A 21,589-nucleotide genomic window follows, 5' to 3' on the forward strand; every position below is an offset into this window, starting at 1 on the left:
TACTGTAACCTACTCAGTCTGATCCCAGCCTTCCTCTCCAAACTCCATTCAAGACCTCTAATCTTACACAAATCCTCCCTATTAATTTTCTTTACTGCTGTAACAAATTACCACAAATTTAACAGCTTAAAACAGCACAGATATATCATCTTACAGTTCTGTAAGTCCAAAGTCCAACACAGTTCTCACTGGGCCAAAATCAGGGTGTCTGTAGGAGGGAGTCTCCTTGCCTTTGGCAGCTTCCAGAGGGCACCCATCTTCCCGGGCAGGTGACATCTTCCTGTCTTCACAGTCAGCAACGCTGCACCTTTCCCAGCACTCTTCCGTGGCCACTTCCTCTGACTCCAAACTCAGCTGGGAAGGCTCTCTGCGTTTGAGGACCCGTGTGATTAATTGGATTCACCTGGATAATCCAGGCTAGTTTTCCCATCTTAAGATCCTTAACCATGTCTGCAAAGCCCTTTTGCCATGAATAGTAATATGTTCACAGGTGGCTACCTTGCGTGGGTGGAGGGGAGGGGCATTCTGCCTGTCACAATCCCCTCGATCAAACCAAACTAATCTAACCATGCCCTCTCTGCTGCCACCTTGGCTTCTGTCCTCATCTTTTCCATTTGACCACCTCCCACCACTTCTTTTGTCCACCATGGGTTTTCATGATCACATTCTTCTCTGAATAGAACATATTCAGCATCTTATGTCTGATTGCCTTTCTTCCTTTACACACACACATACACACACTGTAATCCCAGTGACCAAGGCCAGACAAGTCCGCACTGGATTTGGGCAGATGGTAGAAAAACTGTGGAACCCGAAAGCATTGGGTCATTCCTGATTAATAGATTCTCATAATGGCGGATGAGCACACAGGCAGGGGGAAACCTCAGGCAAAGAAACAGCAAAAACTGGCCCCTCACAGTGGAGGGCAGGCAGTCCCTCTGAGCACAAGTATCCATAGCTTTACATAGGCTATGCACTGTGGCTCTGCCACGTGCTCACATACTAATCAAGCAAAGTGCTTGCAGCTGGTACACCAGCAAGCAAGCCTAACACAGCAGTTTTCCCAACACATGCACACACACATCTCTTTATTTTCCTAACATCTAGAGCAGGGGTCTCAAAATTGGTCTCTAGAGCAGGCCGCACAAAATTGGTGGGCGGGCCGCATGCGGCCCGCAGGCCCGAGTTTGAGACCCCTGAAGAGGAATCCAATTCCATGATGATGATAATGATATTGGCAATAATGGCACAGGCCTCTCAAGTGCTCAGATAAAGAAGGAATCTTTGCAAAGCTACCACAGAAATAGGCTTATAACTGCTATAGTGTTTATGGAGTCAACTAATAGTTAACCTTTTGTTTGTTTGTTTATATCACTAAGACTTTTTAGGCCATTGGTTTCTTTATAATTTTATTTTTCAATTATAGTTGATACACAATATTTTATTAGTTCCAGGCGTGCACCATAGTGATTAGACATTTACATAACGTATAAAGTGATCATCCAGGTAAGTCTAGTATCCATCTTTCCTTATATAAAGTTATTTACGATTTTAATTTGAATTTTCTTTACTACTAACCAAGATTCTTCTTTAGGACAAAAACCTAAGATTATTTCTTTCTTTAACAAATTGTCTACTAGCCCTTTGAACACATGATATTTTAATAAAGATTAGTGCTGTGCTACACAAATCCACAGGATTCTAACAATCTCACTAGATATAATGACTAAGGAAGAAGAACAAAAACTCGTTCCTAAGTGCCTTGAACCTCAAATTGCTCACGGGAGAAATCATTACCCACAGTGAGTTTCACACTGACAGGATGCCTAAGTGTGATGAAAAAGCCAATTTTCCTACTCAGTGGTGGTTATGCTGCTAATTTGTTGGATGCTAAAACGATTTTCCCAGTTGTATTTGTTCCTAATAAGTATGGAACAGTTTAGAGTCTAGATAAAGCAGGCTAAACATATTCCCATGCTGCTGGGTCACTGGGCTGAATTTCCCCCAGAAGAAAGACATAATTATACTCCATGAAAAAATTCTTCCTGAGAATATTAGGCTTTTAGAGGGCAAGGGCATGACTGCAGTCCCCCAGCTGAGAGCTAGGATAGGGCTGGAGAGAACTGGGGGAAATACAGCAGGTCTGCGCGGAGGCACTGCTGCCCTCGTAGCCAAAGATATCACTGGTATCCTTAAAGACATGATATTCTCCCAAGACTACAATGTTGAGGCAGTATGTGAACAAGAAATAGATTAAGACACAGCTGCATATAATTATCATCACAATTAATTAGAGTGTTTTGCTACTTGGAAAATAATTATCCCATTATTGTTTGAGGGTGCAGAAGAGCAATAGAAATAATAACAGTTGAGAGATCTTGGAGATAACAAAAATAAACCATTCTAAAATCTGTTGGATTCTTTAACAAATACAGGAAATGAGCTAGCTGTCTTCTGCAGACGTCTCTTAACACCAGGCTCACTCCTGCAAAACATGAAGTGTTTCCTGCACACAGAGGGAACAAGTCAAGTTTTCAGATCTTGAGAGGTATGGCAGGAAAGATCAGACAAGGACACAGAGCCAACTATGAATAATGCAAAAAGAGTGTTTGAAGTATGGATGGGCAAAGAAGAAAAAACTTCTTTTACATTTTTTTAAAAATGTTGCTTTGAAGATGAATCTTAAGAGATGGATGGAGTTTTGGCCAAAAAGGACCTAAGGAACAGAATTTTAAAACTGATTCTAAAATTCCTATAGAAAGGCAAAGGACTCAAATATGGCCAAAAACAAGTTCAAATAAGAAGAACAAAATTGGAGAATTTATACTATTGTATTTCAAGCCTTCAACAAACAGTGCTGGAACAATTAGATGTCCATAAGCAAAAAAATGAATTTTAGTCCATCCCTCACAAATTAACTCCAAATGCATCATAGACCTTCACAGAAAATCTAAACTATAAAACTTCTAGAAGAAAAACTTAAGATTAAACCTTTATGACCTTTAGTTTGGCACAAATTTCTTTGATATAATACCAAAAATAAAATTATGTTTTTTAAATTGGTAAGTTGGACTTTGCCGCTCTTCAACAATAACCATTAAGCAAATAAAAAGACAAGTCATAGACTAAAAGAAACTATATGCAGAGGTCATATACCTGATAAAGTATTTATATCCAGAATAACCCTCAAAACAGTAATATTGCCCCAATAAAACAATGACCCAAAGACTTGAAAAGACACCAGCAAAGATACCCAGATGAGGCCCTGGCCGGTTGGCTCAGTGGTAGAGCGTCGGCCTAGCGTGCAGAAGTCCCAGGTTCCATTCCCGGCCAGGGCACACAGGAGAAGTGCCCATCTGCTTCTCCACCCCTCCCCCTCTCCTTCCTCTCTGTCTCTCTCTTCCCCTCCCGCAGCTGAGGCTCCATTGGAGCAAAGATGGCCCAGGCGCTGGAGTGGCTCTGGTCGTGACAGAGCGACGCCCCGGAGGGGCAGAGCATCGCCCCCTGGTGGGCGTGCCGGGTGGGTCCCGGTCGGGCGCATATGGGAGTCTGACTGTCTCTCCCCGTTTCCAGCTACAGAAAAATTAAAAAAAAAAAAAAAAAAAAAAAAAAAACCCAGATGAAAAATAAGCATATAAGATGCTGCATACTATTAGTCATTAATGAAATATAACTGAAAACACAATGAGATACTTCTACACACACATATTAGAATGAATACAATTAAAAAGACTGATTTTATGAGATGTTGTCAAGGAACCAAAGCAACCAGAATTCATATACACTGTGAGGAATTTCAAATGATATAACCACCATTTTGGAAAACTAGCAGTTTTTTAATAAGATACACACATATCTACCATATAATTTGGACATTCCCCTTTTAAGCACATAAGGAAGAATGTATATATTCATATAGACTTGTAAACAAATACAGCAGTTTTATTTTTAATAGCCAAAATTTTAAGTAACCCTATAAGTAAATGAATAAACCAATTATGGTTTATCCATAAAATGAAACACTATTCAGCAATAAAATGGAATAAAATATTGATACAATATGAATCTCAAAATAATTATGCTGAATGAAAGAAGCCAGATGTAACTGAGGAGATACTACATGACTGTATTCATACAAATATCTTGTAGATGCAAACCAATATACAGTGACAGAAAGCAGATCAATGGTTTCCAGGGAAGAGATGAGGCAGAAGGATTAGAAAAGGAAATGAGCCTGTCCAGGCAGTGACGCAGTAGACAGAGTGTTGACCTGGGACACCGAGGACCCAGGTTTGAAACCCCGAGGTCACCAGCTTGAGCATGGGCTCATCAGGTTTGAGCAAGGCTCACCAGCTTGAGTGCAATGTCTCCGGCTTGAGTGTGGGGTCATGTCTATGGTTGCTGACTTGAGCCCAAAGGTTGCTGGCTTGAATCCAAGGTTGCTGGGGTCATTGGCTCAGCTGGAGCCCTCCCAACCCCATTCAAGGCACATATGAGAAAGCAATCAGTGAACAACTAAAGTGCCACAATGCATCTCTCCCTTCCTGTCTGTCTCCCCACATCACTTGCTTAAAAAAAAAAAGAATGAAAAAAATTTTGTGGGTGATATATATGTTCATTATCTTGATTGTGGTGATGATTTCTTAGATGTTTACATATGTCAAAATATATTAAATTGTACACTTTAAGTATGTAAAAGTTATTTTGTCAAATGCACCTCAAAATTATTTTTAAAATTGCAATCATAAAAAAAAAAGAAGAAATTGCAACTTAGTCCCAACCCACCTTTATGCCTGAAGTGAAATGATCAGTTCATTCACCATATCTGCCTAACAGGAAGAAGAGAAACTACTCCCATGGAAGATGACATCATATGTACTGTCAATGGATTTTTCAAACAACGCTGACAAAATAATAAAAAAATTCCTAGACATGCAAAATATCAAGACTGTTTGAATGAATAAGAAACATTAGAGAACAAATGAAATCCCAGGTATTCGAGTCAGCAAAAAAAGACTATAAAATAATATGTTCAGTAAAATAGAGGAATTTATGGACAAATAGATGAAGGACAACGATTTTCACCAGAGAAATATAGTGCTTGTGGGCAGATGCCACAGCACCCTGGAGGGAAGGGGTGTTAATCTGCATGGTGAACAGGGTCATAATGTCCATGCAGAAAAAAGGGTTCATAGCAGATACAGAGACACCCTGGATGAATGTTATTGAAAAGACTGACTTCTCAATGAAAGGGAGACCCAAAGGTCTCTATGAGCTAACACAGGAAAGAGTGAGGAAACTGGTTCAACCAAGGTGTCTAGGAAAAAAATCTCCCTTAAAAAGTCTAAACCTAAGCTTCATGTGGATGTGGGATCCAAATTTATACTTCACTTATGATGTAGGAATCTCCAAGAAAAAAAAAATATAATTCCAGATTGATCAAATCACTTGGAGCCTAAAGCTAACAACACATTTTGTTCTCTAGGGAAACTTTTATAAACCCAGGCTCATAGGACAATCATAGGGAAAAAAATAATACTTAAGAGAAGCTCACACAACTCTACACATGCACACACACAAGTCCAAGAACAGTCAGAAATAATTAACTGTAAGTAGAAGAAGCAAACTCTAAAACCCCAGGATGATTAGTATTCCAGAGGCAAAAATTCTGACACAATCTAAAAGAGCATGAAGTGCTCTGGCCAGTTGGTTCAGTGGTGGAGTGTCAGCCCGGCATGTGGATGTCCAGGGTTCGATTTCTGGTCAGGGCACACAGGAGAAGCAACCATCTGCTTCTCCACCCCTCCTTGCCTTCTCTCTTTCTCTCTCTCTCTCTCTCCTCCCATTGCAATGGCTCAATTGGTTTGAGCACAATGCCTCGGGTGCAGAGGATGGCTCTGTGGAGCCTCCTCCTCAGGTGCTAAAAAAAAAAGTTTGGTTGCCAGCATGACCCCAGATGGGCAGAGCATTGGCCCCAGGTGGGGATTACTGGGTGCATCCCGGTGTGGGTGCATGTGGGAGTCTGTCTCCCTATCTCCCCTCTACTCACTTAGAAAAAAATAGTAGTAAACAAATAAATAAAAGAGCATGAAATAAGTATGGATGAATCATTTTAAAAAATAAATCATTGAGCCCTGGCCGGTTGGCTCAGCGGTAGGGTATCAGCCCGGCGTGTGGAAGTCCCAGGTTCGATTCCCGGTCAGGGCACACAGGAGAACCACCCCATGTGCTTCTCCATCCTTACCCCTCTCCTTACTCTCTATCTCTCTCTTCCCCTCCCGCAGCCAAGGCTCCACTGGAGCAGAGTTGGCCCAGGCACTGAGGATGGCTCCATGGCCTCTGCCTCAGGCACTAGAATGGCTCCAGTGGAAACGGAGTAACACCCCAGAGGGGCTGAGCATCGCCTCCTGGTGGGCGTGCCTGGTGGATCCCGGTCAGGCACATGCGGGAGTCTGTCTGACTGCTTCCCAGCTTCTAACCTCAGAATAAATAAATAAATAAATAAATAAATAAAATGTTGAAAATATAATGAAAAAATCAGGGCATTATGAAAAAATAGATCACTTAAAAAAACTTATGAAAATAAAATATATAACAATTGTATAAAATTCAATGGATTAATTAAACAATAGACTTTAACATTTAATATCTAGTATGTTTATTAAAATTCAGGAGTAATCTCTAAAATACTTGCTTAAAATAATAAATACAAAAGCACAAAAATGGAATGTGTAGAATAGGTCAGTCACTATTCTAAGTGTTTAATACATGTTATTACTTAATGCTCACAAACTTTGAGGAAGATGCTATCCTTTTTGTATAGAGAAATCTGAGTCTCAAAGAGATTAGGTCTCCTCGTTAAGAGTGCACAGTTAGCCAGTGATGGGTCCAAGCCCGGAGAGACTATCTCTAGACCCTATGCTCGACCATGACTACATAATACAAAGCAGGAAAAATAGGGCAAAGTAAATAAAAATCACAAAATAAGATGCTAAAAATAAACATCGGTAATCACAATATGTTTAGATGGAATAAACTCACAGGTTAAAAGATTTACAGATTTCATTTATTTAGCTGAAACAAAGAAGAAATAAAATGTCAAACGTAGGTGAAAGTTAAAAAGAGTGACATCCAGAGGTCCAAAGTTAGAGACAGAAAAACACATACCAGAGGAACACTAACCAACAGGAGGAATCACTCAAGCCTTCCCCAGTTTCATTATTTACTTGAAACCCAGCTTGGCCTGCCACTTAGTAGCTCTGTGCTCTGCAAAATACTAAATGTGCCAGTGCCCTACTTCTCTCACCTGTAAAACAGATATGGTAAGTCTCCAAATAATGTTTGTTCGATGGCGTTCTGTTCTGTTGATGAGAGAGAGAAAAAAAGTCATTTCCTGGCCGCAGCCACTGTCTGTGTGAGACTCGCATGTTCTCTCCATGTCTGTTGGGATTTTCTCCAGGTACTCCAGATATTTGGGAGCGAATACTCGGCTTTTTAGTTTTACAGGTCCCCAGATGGAGTTGTCCCTGTGATGGATCATACCCCCAGGTCTCACCCATACCTGACCTAGATGATTAAAGTGATGCGGTTTGGGACAGTTGAGCTGATAAGATTTAGGCTATATAGTGGAGTTTGAGTTGATGCTATAATAATTGAGACTTTGGAACATGTTAGGATGAGATAAATGTACTTTGCATGTGGATGGATATGAATCTTTGGGACCAAATGAAAGACTGTGGTGGGTTAATGTCCCCCAAAACGTTTCCATGCCCTACTCCCTAGAATCTGTGAATATGCTACCTTATACTGCAAAAAGCACTTTGCAGATGTGATTAAGGATCTTTGAGATGGGAGGTTATCCTGGGTAATACAGAACAATATAATCAAAGGGGTCCTTATAAGAAGGAGACGTGCTGGTCAGAGACAGATGTAAAGTAGAAGCAGAGGCCACAGCGATTCAGGGCCACAAGCCAAGGAGTGTGAGCAGCCTCTAGACCAGGCATGGCCACCATATGGCCCGCGGGCCAGATCCGGCCCACGCAATGAGTTTACGCGGCCTGCAATTAAATTTTTAATATTCTCTGCACAACACACTGTGGAAATGAAAAAAGTGGTACTTTTAAATCGTTATACATAAACTATGATATCTAACCATTGTACAATGAAAGTTAAAATCTCAGCTACTCAGAAGCAGAAGCATCTTTGATTATTGGAAATCGAGATATTTAAGAAGATAATGATATGCGAAAAGAATTCCGCGTGTGATAATCTAGGGTAACTTCTAATAATTGGTCCAATGCATTTGTGATACTTCTTTATTTTTTAAAAAAATTTCATTATAAAGATTTACAACTTTTGTACTCGTCTGTGCAATTTTTATAAGCAATTGAATAGTGGAAAATAAGGAGATTTAAAAAAACTTGCCAAGGAATATTTAGTAATCTTCAGCTCAACTTATATTTGCGAACAAACTTTTTCTTTAATGAATCTAAATAAAAGTACAACAAGATCAAGATTGAATGATTTACATTTGGAGGCTGTGTTAAGAATAGCTACTACAAGAATAGAGCCAGATATTAAAAAAATAACAGGCGATGCAAAGCACCTCAACACGTCACATTAGTTTTTTTGTTAATTTACTGTACTAACTTGCCTGACCTGTGGTGGCGCAGTGGGATAAAGCGTCAACCTGGGACACTGAGGTCGCCGGTTCGAAACCCTGGGCTTGCCTGGTCAAGGCACATATGGGAGTTGATGCTTCCTGCTCCTCCCCCTTCTCTTTCTCTCTCTCTCTCTCTCTCCCCTCTCTCTAAAAAAAAAAAAATCAATAAATTTACTGTACTAACTTACATTTATTCATAAACAAATTACATAATAAAATTTTGTTTACTTAAAACAAATCATTTTTGTATTTAACCTTTTTTAACTTTAATATTTCATCCGGCCGGTGAAAAAAGTTTTTTTTCTAATCTGGACCAGGGGCAAAAACTGTTGGCCACGCCTGCTGTAGACAATGGAACGGCAAGGAAATGGATTTTCCTTTGCTAGATCATCCCAATGGAACAGCCTTGACGACACCTTGATTTAGCCCACTAAGATTGATTTTGGACTGCTGTACTCTAGAACTCTTAAGAGAATAAATCCGTGTTGCTTTAAGCCACAGAGTTTTTATATTTTATTCAAACAGCAACAGGAAATTAATTCCAGAACAACATGAACACGAAGCACATGCTATAATGAAGTCCTTTGTCTCTGACCCAGAAGTCTTGTGTTTTCTGCCAGTGTCCATGAAACTGCTAGGCTAATCTGTTAGCTTGCAAGAGGGCTAAAACCTTAGATACTTCTCAATTCTTGACGTTTAGTTCATTAAAAATGATGGTGTAGTCATGGGTATCTTTTCAACTTTTAAATATTCTTCAGTCTTCTAATATACCCACTTTTTTTTTTTTTTTTGTATTTTTCTGAAGTTGGAAACGGGGAGGCAGTCAGACAGACTCCCGCATGAGTCCTACCAGGATCCACCCGGCATGCCCACAAGGGGGCAACGCTCTGCCCATCTGGGGTGTCACTCTGTTGCAACCAGAGCCATTCTAGCACCTGAGGCAGAGGCCACAGAGCCATCCTCAGCGCCCAGGCCAACTTTGCTCCAATGGAGCCTTGGCTGTGGGAGGGGAAGAGAGAGACAGAGAGGAAGGAGAGGGGGAGGGGTGGAGAAGCAGATGGGCGTCTCTCCTGTGTGCCCTGGCCGGGAATCGAACCTGGGACTCCTGCACGCCAGGCTGACACTCTACCACTGAGCCAACCGGCCAGGGCTAATATATCCACTTTTAAATCAAATGCCATTTAGAGAGCTTTTAATCTTAATAAGAAATAGTTCCTGGTTTATATTAAAGTAAATCATGAATAATATTCATACTAGAAGTTAAAATCAGCATTTTTCACAACTCTTGCTCTTTCCTGAAAATAGTCATTAAAAATAGCAGGTGTCAATGTGCAAGAAGGTTTTATAGCAGCTTTAATAATAAAAAATATCCCACTCCTTGTTTTTAGTGTCAGAGTCTTAAAAGAATAGTATTTTCCTCAAAAGACACAATGGGAAAGGGATTTCTTCTGGTGAAATAATTCCTACATGAAACTTGTTACATGACTTGGATCTCTAGGATCCTAGAGATGATAGAGGTTAGGAGCATTAAATAAGGAATAGTTTTAAGAAGAAAATTAAAAAATCAGATGTGTGAAAACAAAGAACCAGAGAAAATTCTTGTGCAATCAAATGCATTTATTTCTTAGCTTAAGCAAGGCAGGTGGTGCACAAATTTACAATGAAAATGCCATCCAGAGATTAGCAGTTGGCCGTGCATGCAACCTGAATGTGTAAGACCAAATTCTTTCCTATACCAGGGTGCAGCTTCAGTTGTGTTGTACTCGGCCAACCTGGGTATCTGTGGGTGGGGTATTCACAACCCATTTGCCACATCAGCTCAGAGGCACATACAGGCCTAGTGACCATCACTTGCAAATCTGTTGCCACAGGGCAAACAGCACTTTACTTTTTCAGTGGCCGGTGGCACAACAGTGTGACAGGACACAGATACACCAACACTGAGACACACACAAGTCACCTCCCTCACTCAGCAGATAACCTCCCTTACATTTCTTGGGGACAGGAATGCCATGAGATATACCATGACTGATGCTCACTCTGGGATTGCAGGGGCAGAACCGCCCCCAGGTTTGGGCTTGGGCAGCCTGAGGTTCTCAGAAGAGCTATTTCAGCACGACCAACAGAAATGTTGCCCACAGTGATGTGTCAGACAAGCGTGCTGACATCTCGGTAGACACTTGAGCCCCTGATGAAAATTAAGGGTTGAGTGGAAGGTACAGACTTTGGGGGACGAGGAGGGAGGCGGTCCTACAATAAGAAAAAGGAGCCAGATCCCTAGTTTATACAGCTTTGTGTATATCCCAGCCTTGTCCGGATGCAAGGTCATAAATTCACAAAATGTTAGAGCCAGGATGGATCATCTACTCCAGATGCCTCGCCTTATGGGGAAAATGTGGCAGCCCAGAGCGGTAAAGCAAATTAACGGTGGACCCTGGCAGCGGCAGGCAGGGCCAGACTGGGACGCAGAGTGCTAATCGCATTCAAGAATGCTGACACTGAGTATGTATGTGGCCAAATTTTTCAACAAGATGAGATAGTATAAATACTTTATTCCCCCAAAAGTACCAAATGCATTTAAAAGCATAAAAACTCAGCTTAATCAGCTCTCTTCAGAAGGGGCTCTCTTCCTTTTTTACTGTTTCTCTGTCTTTGTCTCTCTCTCACACACACAAACACACAATTTTGGTGGATGAAGATGTCTTGCTATACAAACACACCCAACATCTCAGGAAGACATATTACGGAGCATGTTTCTCAGTCCAGGTCTTTGTGCAAGGTCTGGGAAACCGGCTTATTTTCTAGAACAGTAGGTGGTTCTGAAATCAGCAGATCATCATCCCCGAAGGAGGAGTTCTGGTCCGTGTTCACAAAGTTGGGGATGTCAAATTTCATGAGCCGGTTCAGCTCCTCCTCCGGCTGCCTGCTGGTCCACGTGACTTCCTGGAGCTGAACGTCACTGTCGAGGGCTGTGGTCTGGTGACAGGCCTTGGCCTTTTCCAAGTGTTCCACGTCATTGATGTAGCAGTGAAAGAGAGACCTGGACTCCTCATTGCCCTGTCGCGAGAACACCTTATCTGGCTCCAGCGGTCTTCCAAAGTCTGACACAAAGCTGTTCATCCTGAATCTCTTCTCTGAAGACTCTGCATTGCTGTAAAGAAAAGGGAGATAAAAAGATTGCTTACTCTCCAGCTCACTCTCCTGCCGAATCGTGATTCTGGGCACATAGGGCAGGCAGGCATGTTTCCACTGAGCACACACTGAGTGTAAGTCCCTGTACAGAGCGTGCAGACGAGCGTCAGACTGGGAGACATCCCTTCTGAACATGCACAAGTAAACCCAAGGCAAGCACCCCAAGCTGAGGGCCTCCGGACCTTCCCAGAAATCCTGCTGAGGAATCTTCCGATTCTCACCGGGATTCTTTAATCACCTGCATCCAAATTACTTCAAGTGCTTCTTAAAATGGAGCATTCTGAGTTGCAGACCCTCAGAATCCCTGGAGGTAGGGCGAGGTCATCTGTACCTTCATAAACTCTTCCAGGATCACTACTGATGCTCAAGTTTAGAACCACTGACCTACATCAGGCAGGTCTGAACAATGACAATGTGACCCCACAGAGGTGATTCATGTTAATCAAAGCACTGTTGTATCCATCTCTCTCCTTTGATTCTCAAAACTGACCAGTGCAGTCACTTAGGGCAGAGATTCCCAATGCAATTTTACAGACACAGAAGCCGACGCAAGGAGCAGACAGCCCGTTTGAGTCACACACCCAGTTAGTGATCGGACTGGGAATAAAACCCAGCTTCCCAATCCCTTGTTTCATTTACTGCGGAACAAATTAGCAATTTAATGGTAATAAGTCAATGACTGAACGAATAAATCACTCTCAATTAGTCCTCTAAGTACATGAAAGAAAGAGCATGGGTAATTGAACACCCTAATATTCCACGGACTTGAATCCCTTCTTTCCAGATTTATATAAAAGTTGCTTACACACAAGTAAGCAACTCCTTAAGGGCAACAATCGTGTCTGAACATGTTTTCAAAACCTAACAAACACTAGGCTGTGCCCAACCAGTGTGTAACCTTTTTGATTCCAGTTCTGAACTCTCTTCCTTCCTATCCCGTCGCTCAGGATAAAGTGCTGAGAACCAGTTCCTACGGGCGGGAGGGCACAGACTCAACGTGCAGGTCTAGAAAACCTGATCATATCTATGAACTTCCTAATTATCAAGAATCACCTGGATGTCAGAGATGAGGAATCCTAGAAGCTTTGTGATCCAGACAGTTCAGGGACTTTTATATCAGATCTATCTCCTACCAGGATTATCTAGGTGACATCAGACAAGAAAATTATCTCAGAAGCCCGAGTTGTTCCTTTTAGTAAGAAGCCTGGTTAACAAATCTCATTGCCCGGTGAGCAGATGTGATGTGAAGATCATTGATTGACACAAAAGTAAATTACTAAACATTCAGTAGGTCATGTATTCAGAATTTACAGAAAAATCACTTAAGAGAGATGCTGAATGACATCTGTTCTAATGCAAATTTAAGTGGTCCTGTCTTTCAGTGGCTGATTTTCTTTCCCTAATTGTCACTTCGCTCAGGTTTAAAAGATGATTGAGAACAAAGATGACTGTGCCAGCAACCTGTGACCTAATACACTAAAAGATTACCTTGCAAAAAGAAGGGCTTAACATGTTAGACAAGACATGATTTCATGTTAGAAAAGGCATGATTTCATGTTAGAAAAGGCATGAAAAGGCTGGGGCCCATTTCCCAAGTGCAGCGCTAAGAAGCTCTGATAATAGCTAGACAGCCGAGCGGAGCATCGGCCAAGGGGGGAAGCAGCGCCAGGAACCCGAGTGTGTGCAGCTCCTCCACGGCGCAGGCCTCCTCGGCTCCGTTATCCGCCCTTCTCGAAGAACAAAGGCACAGGCGTGTCAGAGTGCTGGGCCGCCCTGAGCACAGCCAAGGCTCTGCGGTGCCTCCCCGCCCCACCTCGCTCCCCCAACCTTTTTCCTGATGATCTCGGTGTGAGAACAGTGCAATTTGTCTGATTCTCCTCTGAGAACAAGGGGAAAAGGTCATCTTTGTACTGGCAGACTCTGGTAAATATTAAATATTCACTAGGTCATCCTTTTATTTCTCTTTTCTTTCCTTGACTGACAAACTAAAGGATTTATATGTGAAAACCTGTGATCATGGACACAACTTGCTTCAATATAGTTTCTTTCTATTCATCCTACCCCTGGGTAAAATTTACATACAGAATTCCATAGATCTTAAATATAAATTCAATGTGTTTTTATTAACTTATGCATCACATAACCATCATCCTCAACCACGATATAAAGTACTTCCTTTATCCTAGAAAGTTTCCTTGCAATCAATTTCCACCCCTTTTCGGTAACACTGCTCTGATCTCCATTTCCTTTGATGAGCTTTGCCTGTTCTTGAACTTCCAGTCTATTTCCACTTCCTATAGGCAAGCTGTATGGATTTTTCTCACCACAGACTAGTTTAGCCTGTTCTTAAATTCATACAAATGGAATCACACAATTTACGGCCTTGTGCCTGCATTTCTTTGCTCTGCGTGGTTTTGAGATTCACCCATGTTGTTGCATGTAACAATCGTTGTCTTTTTACTTGCTCAGCATAATTCCATTGTGTAAATACACTACAACCTGTTTATTTGTTCAATTGTTTAAGTGTGTTTGGGTTGTTTCCAGTTTGGGGCTGTTGTGAGTAAAACTGCAGTGAACATTCTTGAAAAGTCTCTTTGCAGAGATATGTTTTTACTGTTCTTGAGAATATGCCTAATAGGAGAATTACTGGCTCATGTAGGAGAGTGTGTTTAACTTTGTAAGAAACCGCAAAGCTTTCGGAACTGGCTGTGCCATTTTACACTCACCCCAGTGTATAAGAGTTAGAGTAGTTCCTCATCCTTGTCAACATTTGGTGTGTCAGACTTTTTAATGTTAGCTATTCTCACAGGAGTGAAATGGCATCTCATTGTGGTTTTAAAGTGCATGTTTCTGAGATCTAATAGTACCGAGCATCTCTTCATGTTCTTATTGGCTATTGGTTTACCTTCTTAGTTGAAGTGTTTGTGTGAGACTCCTTTTCCCCTTTTAAAAACTGGGTTGGTTTTTTGTTTTTGATTTGTAGAAGTTTGGTGACATATTCTGAGCACAAGGCCTTAGGCAGATATATATATTGTAAACATTCTCTCTTGAGTTTTGTAATATAGTCTGAATTCAAGATTTTTCTTAGATATGTGTTGCAAACATTTCTCTTGATCTGTGACTTGTATTTTCATTTTCTTATAGATATCTTTTAATGAGCAGAAGCTTTAAATTTCACTTAAGTTCAATTTATTAACTTTTTTTTGAGAGAGAAATAGAGAGGCAGGAAGGGAGAGACATGAGAAGCAATTCATGGTTGCGTCACTTGAGCAGTTCATTGATTGCTTCTCACATGTGCCTCAACGGGGTGGGGATGGGAGTGTTGGCGGCAGCTCCAGCTTTGCCAGTGACCCTTTGCTCAAGCCAGCGACCTTGGGACCATGTTGATGACCCAGCACTCAAGCTGGTGACGCCATGCTCAAGCTGGTGATGTCATGCTCAAGCTGGTGACGCCATGCTCAAGCTGGCAAGTCTTCACTTAAGCAGCCAACCTCAGGGTTTCGAACCTGGGACCTCAGCATCCCAGCTTGATACTCTATCCACTGTGCCACCAACGGTCAGGCATTAACTTTTTTCTTTTATGTTTACTGCTTTTTATATCCTCTCTATGAAATAATTGCCAACCCTAAAATCACCAAGATATTTTCCTACTCCTTCAACTAGAAACATGATAGTTTTAGAAGCTCTATCCACAAGTGGCTATTTAAATTTGAATTAAGTAAAATTTAAAATGCAATATCTCATGTTCCATGTTCTCAATAGCCACATGTGGCTAGTGCTGCCTAATTAGACAGTACAGAGAACATTTCCATTGCCCCAGAAGGTTCTATTGAACAGAGCTCTTCCAGGAGCTTTTACTTTGTATATATGATCTATGTTGAGAAAGGGGTCAAGGTTCATTCTTGTCCTTATGTTTATTCCATTATTCCAGCACTGCTGTTAAAAAAAGATTTTTCTTTCAATTGACCTTATACAAAACTCACTGTAGTATTTCTACATGTTATTAACAAATAATAATAAATAATTCCATTCATAATAGCATCAAAGAAATGCAATACTTAGTAGTAAGTTTAACAAAGAATGTGTAAGTCTTGTACATTGAACATTTCAAAACATTGCAAAGTAAATTGAAGAAGGTGGAAAGTCTTACACCCACATAACCATAGACATAAGCTAATAAAGCTCCCTTCTTTCAAGGGTTGTTAGCCCTCCCTCCTGTTTTTGTTTACTAACATTCATTCTCCAATGTCTTCCAATAGTCATTCATTATATCTTCTCAGATTTTATTGTCATCTGCAAGGTTATTCTTTTTTAACTTTTTATTTATTTATTTGTTTGGGAGGTGAGTAGGAAGCATCAACTCCCATATGCACCTTGACCAGGGAAGCCCTGGGTTTTGAACCAGTGACTTCAGAGTTCCAGGTCAATGCTTTACCCACTGCGCCATCGCAGGTCAGGTCTGCAAGGTGATTCTGAAACAAGCAAATCTGCCATTACTGGAACTGGAACCCATCTGCCTAACTCTTCTTGGCAAACATGAATCATGTATGGTGCCACCTCCTGCAAGAAGCCTTCCCTGACTCTTCCCATCTAAATTAGTTGTTCTCTTGGAGGTCTGGGTGCTTTTCTCCATTTGTCTTCTCACTCTGTATGACACCCTTTTTCTTTACTTGTCTGGCACCCTCATTAAGGTTATGAGTTCTTGGGAGCAGGTTTTGTGTGTTCCTTGTTAATATGCCCAGTATCTGGCACAGTACTAGGGATATAGTAGATGCTCAATAAATGTTTGGTAAATGAATAAATGAATTTACTCATCATGAAAAAATGTTATAGCTAAAGAAACTCTTGCTTTGGCAGGAGGCCCCTTCTACAGTTCCTACAGGATCAGAAATCAGTTTCGCTAAGGCCTAAAAGCAAGAATATGTGATCTTTAATAGACTGTCTCTCTGAACAAAGCTATCCTGTGTGTAGGCTCCAGAGCCAGCATTACAGAAGATCCAGCAAACTAGTCCATCCAGGTCTGACCTATACCTATTTTGGGTCAAAGGAAATATCCTGTCTCTGACAGTTTCCCACAATGCTCCCCATTTCTCCAAGGTCTGTTCCAGGATCCTCCATGGGGCCTCCCCGATGTGTCTTTGAACATTACAGACCATAGAACTACTAAAATGGCACCTTGCACCTTCCACAACTGGCCAGCCTTGGAGGCTACAGGAGCTCAGTTTCTGGAGACTTCCTGCCTTTATTACAAGAATGGCTTCAAGGAGGACCAGTGAAAACACCCTTCAGGGATTACCTGGTCTTTAAAGAAGCCTAGCCCTCATGAATCAGTCACACCTGAAAATGTTCTTATAAATTTAATACAGTGAGTAGCAAAATATTCTCACTAATTAGGCAGTTTACATCTGGATGTTGTCTTAATTCAGTTGTAGAATGAAACACCTGCCCTATTGCTAAGGGTAATCTTTCCAGTGTTATAAAACACATGCCTGTGGACGACCTGGGCACTGCTCTACAGGAGGTACACCCCCAGGACAGAGAGCAGAGGGCTAGCTGTAGCATTCCCACCCTCTCGAAGTTGGCATAGAGAAAAAGAATGCTCGCCTGACCATGTGGTGGTGCAGTGGTTAGAGCATTGGACTGGGATGTGCAGGACCCAGGCTCGAGACACCGAGGTCGCCAGCTTGAGCACAGGGTCATCTAGTTTGAGCAAGCTCACTAGCTTGAGTGCAAGGTCGGTGGCTCGAGCAAGGGGTCACTCAGTCTGCTGTAGCCTCCCCTCCCCCCGTCAGGCACATATGAGACATCAATCAATGAACAACTAAGGAACCGCAACAAAGAATTGATGTTTCTCATCTCTCTCCCTTCCTGTCTGTCTGTTCCCATCTGTTCCTCTCTCTGACTCTCCCTGTCTCTGCCACAAAAAAAAAAAAAAAAAAAAAAGAATGCTCACTGCACCTGTTAGAGAAGTTAAAAGAATTTAAAATCAACTAGTTCTTCCACTGCTTTGGTTACTACACCTGTGAAAATTAAAAATTGCAAGCGACAGGCCCTGGCCGGTTGGCTCAGCGGTAGAGCGTCGGCCTGGCGTGCGGGGGACCCAGGTTCGATTCCCGGCCAGGGCACATAGGAGAGGCGCCCATTTGCTTCTCCACCCCCCCTCCTTCCTCTCTGTCTCTCTCTTCCCCTCCCGCAGCCAAGGCTCCATTGGAGCAAAGATGGCCCGGGCGCTGGGGATGGCTCCTTGGCCTCTGCCCCAGGTGCTAGAGTGGCTCTGGTCGTGGCAGAGCGACACCCCGGAGGGGCAGAGCATCGCCCCCTGGTGGGCAGAGCGTCGCCCCTGGTGGGTGTGCCGGATGGATCCCGGTCGGGCGCAAGCGGGAGTCTGTCTGACTGTCTCTCCCGGTTTCCAGCTTCAGAAAGATACAAAAACAGAAAAAAAAAAGAAAAAAAAAATTGCAAGCCACAAACATCTTAAATTCTACCATGATTGAAACTATGGTTAAAACCAGAAGCCACAAGCTTCAACAACTGCAACAACAACAACAAATGAGAAACTGTATTGTTGATTGAACTAGCAATTAATACCATGTTCTAAGTATCATAAAGAAACTCAGAATACTGAATAATATTTGTGCTATACACTGAATTTTTGTATCCCTTCAAAATTTATATGTTGAAACCTAATTCCCCAAATGCTGGTATTAGGAGGTGGGACCTTTAGGCTGTGATTGACTTATGATGATGGAGCCCTCACGAATGGGATGAGTGCCCTTATAAAAGATGCCCCACCTAGAGAGATCCCTCACGAATGGGATGAGTGCCCTTATAAAAGATGCCCCACCTAGAGAGATCCCTCACGAATGGGATGAGTGCCCTTATAAAAGATGCCCCACCTAGAGAGACCCCTCACTCCTTCCTCCACACAAAGACTGCCAACTCTGAACCAGGGGATAGGTTCTCACCAGACATTCAATCTCCCAGCACCTCGATCTTAGACTCCTCAGCCTCCAAACTGAAAAATAGATTTCTGTTACTTACAAGCCGCCTAGTCTATGGTATTGTTATAGCTGTCTGAACAGACCAAAACGATATTTCAGAAAATTCCGAGTCACCAAGAATTCTAGTGCCTTTAGTATATTTATCAATCCTCCCCATCATGAAATGGAGCTCTTACTAGCACATTCACAAGATCTCCTGTGTCATCCTACCTTTTAAAAAGTTAAAATTGTTTATTTTGATAGAGCCTTGAGACTTGAAATTGTTTCATTTATTTAAGAATTTGTGCTCCTCATTTTCAGCTTGTTATAAGAAATGCAATTTGAACTTAACCTACTGACCGCAACATTACTGAACTCTTCCAGCCAGACTAAAAATGCTGTTCAGATTCTCGGTCTTTTCTTTTTCTCACCATAGGTTGTGTCAAGTATTCACTCTACCTGTGAAATAATTTCTACCTGGACAGAGATTGTCATAAACTCCCTTGACATCCCTTGATCACAAACTTTCATCGACCTCCCATACTCTTCTGCCTAATATGTCAGACTATCCCCCCTCACACCAGCTGGCCCTTCCAGGGTCCTCTCCTAGCAGTCCTCTCCTAAAATCCAGATAAATGGGACCTGTCTGTCCCCCAGTGCACTTAGGACTGTCCCTCTCTGTGCCTTTGCTTGTGCTGTTCCTTCTACCCCTCTTCAAAATCAAAACTTCCTTCACCATGCAACTCAAAAGTCACTGCTCCATGGAGAATCTCTGATCTCCTCACAGGAAGCGATCTTTCTTCCCTCTGTGCTCCTGCTGAAATTTCCTGACCTTCTCTTCCCGGACACTTCCCTTCTTGCCTCCTGTAGGAACTGTTTGTGGACAGTCTATTCTCTCCTATATACTGCTGTGCTACATTTTGTTCACCTTTGCATCTCTCAAAGGGCCTCACAGCCATTAGACTCTTAGTGTCCTGAATGGACGTATCTGCATGGTGACCTGAAGCCCTGATTCCTGAGGGGCACAGCCACCTAGAGGGGTTAGTGAAGTGCTCCTTCCTCTATGTCCCAAGGACAAATCAGGTCAAGAGGAAAGACTCCTCTTACCTCCATATGCAGAAGAAAAATACCCATAATGCTCTGGGTTATTCCCCTGGGGATTTTCCAGATTTATGACAAGATCTGCTGCTGTGCTGAGAGTATTAGCATGCCCACTGCTGTCCTCGGGTTTGCCCTTCCTGAGAATTGGTGGGCAGACCGGCTGCGGGCACCTGGTATTTGCAGCAGGCAGTCCCAGTGGACTTTTAAAGACAGGTAAGGTACAAAGATCTATAGTGAGCAAAATCTTCTGTACTTAACAACCTGAGAAAATAATAATGCCCACTAACACTGATGGAGCCATAGCTGGTGCTGAGAGCTTCATCTCATGTGACAAGACAAGCCCACAGAGAGGTGCCAACAGAACCCTTCTGTGTGCAGAAGTACCTTTTGGATGCTTTAGTTGGTAGTTCTGACTTCTAGGAAGATGTTGGTCTCTCTGAAAAATTCTACTACCTTAGTAGAACCATCAGCACAGTCCTGAGCAAGCCCGTAGCCATGCACTTAGTAAACACGTCTTAATTGATGGGGAATTAAAAGTAACTCCCGAACAAAGGTGTATAAATTGATTCAGATACATAGAATAGTCGAAGTTTATACTTCCTGATAGAGGCAGACCTCTCGGAGTGACAGGACTTCCTTAGGAACCACTCACTATGTCTGCACTTTGCCAGCTCATTCCTGTGGCTTTGGTCACAATCAAAGACCTTAAGGACTGACATTCTCCAGGTTTTAGCTTCCAGTTGCATTACAGACATCCTTTAGTCAGTGCCATACTCAGGCAAATTACAGCTCTAAGTAAAATGTAATTTTCATTGTACAAGGTCATGAGTAATACTGCACTCACCTCTAAATAAAAACATCCCACTAGGACTAAGTACACTTAGCAAAGCCTAACAAGAAAGAGTATTTGAGGTATATGATATCTGAGGCTTGATAATTTTTTATTTTTTAATTTTTTTCTGAAGTGAGAAGCAGGAGGCAGAGAGACAGACTCCCATATGTGCCTGACCAGGATCTACCCTGTATGCGCACCAGGGGGTGATGCTCTGCCCAGCTGAGGTGCTGCTCCATTGCAACCTGAGCCATTCTAGCACTTGAAGCAGAGGCCATGGAGCCATCCTCAGCACCTGGGCCAACTTTGCTCCAATGGAGCCTTGACTGCAGGAGGGGAAGAGAGAGACAGAGAGGAAGTAGAGGGGGAAGGGTGGAGAAGCAGATGGGTGCTTCTCCTGTGTGCCCTGGCTGCAAATCGAACCTGGGATTTCTACATGCCAGGCCAATGCTCTACTGCTGGGCCTACCGGTCAGGGCTTGATAATTTTTTAAAGAAGTCCAAAATATGCAACATAAAAATGTGATCCAAGCCTCTCCTGTTACTCTTTGTGGCAGATTCATGATAATGGAACCATAATGCTTTTAACAAGATGACATAGAGAGTAAATGGCTCCTTAGTCAAGAAAGCAGGGGAAAATGGTTCTTTTATCTTTATTGTCCATAAAGGATTCAGGTAAGAGGGGTTTTCCCCCCACACAACAGAAAATATTCCATGGGGAAAATAACCTTCATTAAAGCTGCATTTTGGGCCTAAAAGCTTTTAAGAAAGGTGATGTCAGCTTTATAACAGCCTTTCTCCATCTGCTGTGTACTTCACTAGT

At 42.2% G+C, this 21,589-nt stretch overlaps 1 protein-coding gene across 3 annotated transcripts in view; it reads right to left on the reverse strand.

Annotated features, from left to right (window-relative positions):
- Positions 1-10,258: 10,258 nt before the first annotated feature.
- The window catches only part of MRAP2 (melanocortin 2 receptor accessory protein 2), a 66,764-nt gene continuing 55,433 nt past the window's right edge, over positions 10,259-21,589 (reverse strand). For all 3 annotated transcript variants that reach the window (XM_066361339.1, XM_066361340.1, XM_066361341.1), the window contains one exon: positions 10,259-11,813. In XM_066361339.1, coding sequence (XP_066217436.1) covers positions 11,420-11,813 — 394 coding nt within the window. In that variant the 3' untranslated portion in view covers positions 10,259-11,419. The remainder of the gene's footprint in view (positions 11,814-21,589) is intronic.

The sequence above is a fragment of the Saccopteryx leptura genome, chromosome 1 (genome assembly GCF_036850995.1).
Source record: "Saccopteryx leptura isolate mSacLep1 chromosome 1, mSacLep1_pri_phased_curated, whole genome shotgun sequence".
In the NCBI taxonomy this organism is placed as follows: Eukaryota; Metazoa; Chordata; class Mammalia; order Chiroptera; family Emballonuridae; genus Saccopteryx; species Saccopteryx leptura.